At 51.1% G+C, this 6,221-nt stretch overlaps 1 protein-coding gene across 1 annotated transcript in view; it reads right to left on the bottom strand.

Moving 5' to 3' along the window:
• Positions 1-5,633, bottom strand: part of LOC311319457 (uncharacterized protein) — a gene marked incomplete at both ends in the record, with an annotated part of 10,856 nt that extends 5,223 nt beyond the window's left edge. The window contains one exon of the mRNA XM_084451018.1: positions 5,432-5,633. Within this exon, the coding sequence (XP_084307144.1) occupies positions 5,432-5,633 (202 nt within the window). The remainder of the gene's footprint in view (positions 1-5,431) is intronic.
• Positions 5,634-6,221: the final 588 nt, after the last annotated feature.

Below are 6,221 nucleotides of genomic sequence, written 5' to 3'. Positions count from 1 at the left end.
GTAAAGCGCTTCTATTTTCACGATACGCAACTAACCTCCCCGTCCTCCATCCATCTTTCCCCTTTCTCTCTCTCCATCTTTCCTCTTTCTCTCTCTCCATCTTTCTCCTTTCTCTCTCCATCTTTCCCCTTTCTCTCTCTCCATCTTTCCCCTTTCTCTCTCTCCATCTTTCCCCTTTCTCTCTCTCCATCTTTCCCCTTTCTCTCTCTCCATCTTTCCCCTTTCTCTCCCTCCATCTTTCCCCTTTCTCTCTCTCCATCTTTCCCCTTTCTCTCTCTCCATCTTTCCTCTTTCTCTCTCTCCATCTTTCCCCTTTCTCTCTCTCCATCTTTCCCCTTTCTCTCTCTCCATCTTTCCCCTTTCTCTCTCTCCATCTTTCCCCTTTCTCTCTCTCCATCTTTTCCCTTTCTCTCTCTCCATCTTTCCCCTTTCTCTCTCTCCATCTTTCCCCTTTCTCTCTCTCTATCTCACCTTTCACCCTCGTCCCGCCTGCTGTCTTTCTTTAGGGCCCCTGGTGCAGCTCTGAGCTCAGGACACGCTGTCTTTCAGGAGAGAACGCTGTCTTACAGGAGAGGACACGCTGTCTTACAGGAGAGAACGCTGTCTTACAGGAGAGAACGCTGTCTTACAGGAGAGAACGCTGTCTTACAGGAGAGAACGCTGTCTTTCAGGAGAGAACGCTGTCTTTCAGGAGAGAACGCTGTCTTTCAGGAGAGAACGCTGTCTTACAGGAGAGAACGCTGTCTTACAGGAGAGAACGCGCTGTCTTACAGGAGAGAACGCTGTCTTACAGGAGAGAACGCTGTCTTACAGGAGAGGACACGCTGTCTTTCAGGAGAGAACGCTGTCTTTCAGGAGAGAACGCTGTCTTACAGGAGAGAACGCTGTCTTTCAGGAGAGAACGCTGTCTTACAGGAGAGAACGCTGTCTTACAGGAGAGAACGCTGTCTTACAGGAGAGAACGCTGTCTTTCAGGAGAGAACGCTGTCTTACAGGAGAGAACGCGCTGTCTTACAGGAGAGAACGCTGTCTTACAGGAGAGAACGCTGTCTTACAGGAGAGAACGCTGTCTTTCAGGAGAGGACACGCTGTCTTACAGGAGAGAACGCTGTCTTACAGGAGAGAACGCTGTCTTACAGGAGAGAACGCTGTCTTTCAGGAGAGAACGAGAGAACGCTGTCTTACAGGAGAGAACGCTGTCTTACAGGAGAGAACGCTGTCTTACAGGAGAGAACGCTGTCTTTCAGGAGAGAACGCTGTCTTTCAGGAGAGAACGCTGTCTTTCAGGAGAGGACACGCTGTCTTTCAGGAGAGAACACGCTGTCTTACAGGAGAGAACGCGCTGTCTTACAGGAGAGAACGCTGTCTTACAGGAGAGAACGCTGTCTTACAGGAGAGGACACGCTGTCTTACAGGAGAGAACGCTGTCTTACAGGAGAGAACGCTGTCTTTCAGGAGAGAACGCTGTCTTTCAGGAGAGAACGCTGTCTTACAGGAGAGAACGCTGTCTTACCGGAGAGAACGCGCTGTCTTACAGGAGAGAACGCTGTCTTACAGGAGAGAACGCTGTCTTACAGGAGAGAACGCTGTCTTTCAGGAGAGAACGCTGTCTTACAGGAGAGAACGCTGTCTTACAGGAGAGAACGCTGTCTTACAGGAGAGAACGCTGTCTTACAGGAGAGAACGCTGTCTTTCAGGAGAGAACGCTGTCTTACAGGAGAGAACGCGCTGTCTTACAGGAGAGAACGCTGTCTTACAGGAGAGAACGCTGTCTTACAGGAGAGAACGCTGTCTTTCAGGAGAGGACACGCTGTCTTACAGGAGAGAACGCTGTCTTACAGGAGAGAACGCTGTCTTACAGGAGAGAACGCTGTCTTTCAGGAGAGAACGAGAGAACGCTGTCTTACAGGAGAGAACGCTGTCTTACAGGAGAGAACGCTGTCTTACAGGAGAGAACGCTGTCTTTCAGGAGAGAACGCTGTCTTTCAGGAGAGAACGCTGTCTTTCAGGAGAGGACACGCTGTCTTTCAGGAGAGAACACGCTGTCTTACAGGAGAGAACGCGCTGTCTTACAGGAGAGAACGCTGTCTTACAGGAGAGAACGCTGTCTTACAGGAGAGAACGCTGTCTTACAGGAGAGAACGCTGTCATACAGGAGAGAACGCTGTCTTACAGGAGAGAACGTTGTCTTTCAGGAGAGGACACGCTGTCTTTCAGGAGAGAACGCTGTCATACAGGAGAGAACGCTGTCTTACAGGAGAGGACACGCTGTCTTACAGGAGAGAACGCTGTCTTACAGGAGAGAACGCTGTCTTTCAGGAGAGGACACGCTGTCTTTCAGGAGAGAACGCTGTCTTACAGGAGAGAACGCTGTCTTACAGGAGAGGACACGCTGTCTTTCAGGAGAGGACACGCTGTCTTTCAGGAGAGAACGTTGTCTTTCAGGAGAGAACGCTGTCTTACAGGAGAGAACGTTGTCTTACAGGAGAGAACGCTGTCTTACAGGAGAGAACGCTGTCTTACAGGACAGAACGCTGTCTTACAGGAGAGAACACTGTCTTTCAGGAGAGAACGCTGTCTTTCAGGAGAGAACGCTGTCTTTCAGGAGAGAACGCTGTCTTACAGGAGAGAACGCTGTCTTTCAGGAGAGAACGCTGTCTTTCAGGAGAGGACACGTTGTCTTTCAGGAGAGAACGCTGTCTTACAGGAGAGAACGCTGTCTTTCAGGAGAGAACGCTGTCTTTCAGGAGAGGACGCTGTCTTACAGGAGAGAACGCTGTCTTTCAGGAGAGAACGCTGTCTTACAGGAGAGAACGCTGTCTTACAGGAGAGAACGCTGTCTTACAGGAGAGAACGCTGTCTTACAGGAGAGAACACTGTCTTTCAGGAGAGAACGCTGTCTTTCAGGAGAGAACGCTGTCTTTCAGGAGAGAACGCTGTCTTTCAGGAGAGAACGCTGTCTTACAGGAGAGAACGCTGTCTTTCAGGAGAGGACACGTTGTCTTTCAGGAGAGAACGCTGTCTTACAGGAGAGAACGCTGTCTTTCAGGAGAGAACGCTGTCTTTCAGGAGAGGACACGCTGTCTTTCAGGAGAGAACGCTGTCTTTCAGGAGAGAACGCTGTCTTTCAGGAGAGAACGCTGTCTTACAGGAGAGAACGCTGTCTTTCAGGAGAGGACGCTGTCTTACAGGAGAGAACGCTGTCTTACAGGAGAGAACGCTGTCTTTCAGGAGAGAACACGCTGTCTTTCAGGAGAGAACGCTGTCTTTCAGGAGAGAACACGCTGTCTTACAGGAGAGAACGCTGTCTTTCAGGAGAGAACACGCTGTCTTTCAGGAGAGGACGCTGTCTTTCAGGAGAGAACGCTGTCTTACAGGAGAGGACACGCTGTCTTACAGGAGAGAACGATATCTTACAGGAGAGAACGCTGTCTTACAGGAGAGGACACGCTGTCTTACAGGAGAGAACACTGTCTTACAGGAGAGAACGCTGTCTTTCAGGAGAGAACGCTGTCTTACAGGAGAGAACGCTGTCTTACAGGAGAGAACGCTGTCTTTCAGGAGAGGACACGCTGTCTTTCAGGAGAGAACGCTGTCTTACAGGAGAGAACGCTGTCTTACAGGAGAGGACACGCTGTCTTTCAGGAGAGGACACGCTGTCTTTCAGGAGAGAACGTTGTCTTTCAGGAGAGAACGCTGTCTTACAGGAGAGAACGTTGTCTTACAGGAGAGAACGCTGTCTTACAGGAGAGAACGCTGTCTTACAGGACAGAACGCTGTCTTACAGGAGAGAACACTGTCTTTCAGGAGAGAACGCTGTCTTTCAGGAGAGAACGCTGTCTTTCAGGAGAGAACGCTGTCTTACAGGAGAGAACGCTGTCTTTCAGGAGAGAACGCTGTCTTTCAGGAGAGGACACGTTGTCTTTCAGGAGAGAACGCTGTCTTACAGGAGAGAACGCTGTCTTTCAGGAGAGAACGCTGTCTTTCAGGAGAGGACGCTGTCTTACAGGAGAGAACGCTGTCTTTCAGGAGAGAACGCTGTCTTACAGGAGAGAACGCTGTCTTACAGGAGAGAACGCTGTCTTACAGGAGAGAACGCTGTCTTACAGGAGAGAACACTGTCTTTCAGGAGAGAACGCTGTCTTTCAGGAGAGAACGCTGTCTTTCAGGAGAGAACGCTGTCTTTCAGGAGAGAACGCTGTCTTACAGGAGAGAACGCTGTCTTTCAGGAGAGGACACGTTGTCTTTCAGGAGAGAACGCTGTCTTACAGGAGAGAACGCTGTCTTTCAGGAGAGAACGCTGTCTTTCAGGAGAGGACACGCTGTCTTTCAGGAGAGAACGCTGTCTTTCAGGAGAGAACGCTGTCTTTCAGGAGAGAACGCTGTCTTACAGGAGAGAACGCTGTCTTTCAGGAGAGGACGCTGTCTTACAGGAGAGAACGCTGTCTTACAGGAGAGAACGCTGTCTTTCAGGAGAGAACACGCTGTCTTTCAGGAGAGAACGCTGTCTTTCAGGAGAGAACACGCTGTCTTACAGGAGAGAACGCTGTCTTTCAGGAGAGAACGCTGTCTTTCAGGAGAGAACACGCTGTCTTTCAGGAGAGGACGCTGTCTTTCAGGAGAGAACGCTGTCTTACAGGAGAGGACACGCTGTCTTACAGGAGAGAACGATATCTTACAGGAGAGAACGCTGTCTTACAGGAGAGGACACGCTGTCTTACAGGAGAGAACACTGTCTTACAGGAGAGAACGCTGTCTTTCAGGAGAGAACGCTGTCTTACAGGAGAGAACGCTGTCTTTCAGGAGAGAACGCTGTCTTACAGGGGAGAACGCTGTCTTACAGGGGAGAACACTGTCTTTCAGGAGAGAACGCTGTCTTTCAGGAGAGAACGCTGTCTTACAGGAGAGAACGCTGTCTTACAGGAGAGAACGCTGTCTTACAGGGGAGAACGCTGTCTTACAGGGGAGAACACTGTCTTTCAGGAGAGAACGTTGTCTTTCAGGAGAGAACGTGTCTTTCAGGAGAGGACACGCTGTCTTTCAGGAGAGAGCGTTGTCTTACAGGAGAGAACGCTGTCTTTCAGGAGAGAACGCTGTCTTACAGGAGAGAACGTTGTCTTTAAGGAGAGAACACGCTGTCTTACAGGAGAGAACGCTGTCTTACAGGAGAGAACGCTGTCTTACAGGAGAGAACGCTGTCTTACAGGAGAGAACGCTGTCTTACAGGAGAGAACGCTGTCTTTCAGGAGAGAACGCGCTGTCAGAGGGCGGGGCCGGGCTGTTCTCTGGATCATATGTACTTAGCATGACCTCTGTGAGGAATGTGCTTGTTTATTCTGCGTAACATACTATATGTTCTGTGCCACGCAAGGGTTCTGAGAGGATTGAGTGTGCATGTGTGTGTGTGTGTGTGTGTGTTTAAAGTATATACCTGCTTTCCTGGGCGTGGCGTGGGGTTCGGCGAGGCCCTCTCTCTCCTCCCTCTCCTCTCTCTCCTCCGTCTCCTCCCTCTCCCTCCAGCGCCTCACCTGCTCCTCTCTCATCTTGAGGAACAGGATCCTCCTCTGCTCCTCGCACAGCGCCTCCAGCACCTCCGGGTCCACCCACATCTCCTTCAGGATCTGGGCCAGCATGCCTGGGATGATTCAGGTCAAAGTCTGGCTGGGCGCTAAGTGAGGTTGGTAGCTCCCGCAAGCTAGAGCTGGTTCTGGAGCAGTTCAGTTGGTTCTGGGGAAGTTCAGTTGGTTCTGGTTCAGTCCAGTTGGTTCTGGGGCAGTTCAGTTGGTTCTGGGGCAGTTCAGTTGGTTCTGGTGCAGTCCAGTTGGTTCTGGGGCAGTTCAGTTGGTTCTGGTCCAGTCCAGTTGGTTCTGGTCCAGTCCAGTTGGTTCTGGTGCAGTCCAGTTGGTTCTGGTGCAGTCCAGTTAGTTCTGGTCCAGTCCAGTTAGCTCTGGTCCAGTCCAGTTGGTTCTGGTGCAGTCCAGTTGGTTCTAGTCCAGTCCAGTTGGTTCTGGTCCAGCCCAGTTGGTTCTGCTCCAGTCCAGTTGACGGTAATCTCAGCCCCTTCTTCTCTCTGGTGATTTCTGGTGCAGTCCAAAGCCTCGAGCTCCTTCCTCTCTGGAGGTTGTGGTGCGGCGTGGTAGAAGAAGGCTCCTCTGTGGTCTGAAGGCTCTCTGCTCTCTCCTCGCTACGCTGGGCCCACGCTTTGGGCTCTACGGACAGAC

The sequence above is a fragment of the Borostomias antarcticus genome, assembly GCF_949987555.1.
Source record: "Borostomias antarcticus genome assembly, chromosome: 16".
Lineage (NCBI taxonomy): Eukaryota > Metazoa > Chordata > Actinopteri > Stomiiformes > Stomiidae > Borostomias > Borostomias antarcticus.
This window is presented reverse-complemented; position numbering and strand designations above follow the sequence as displayed.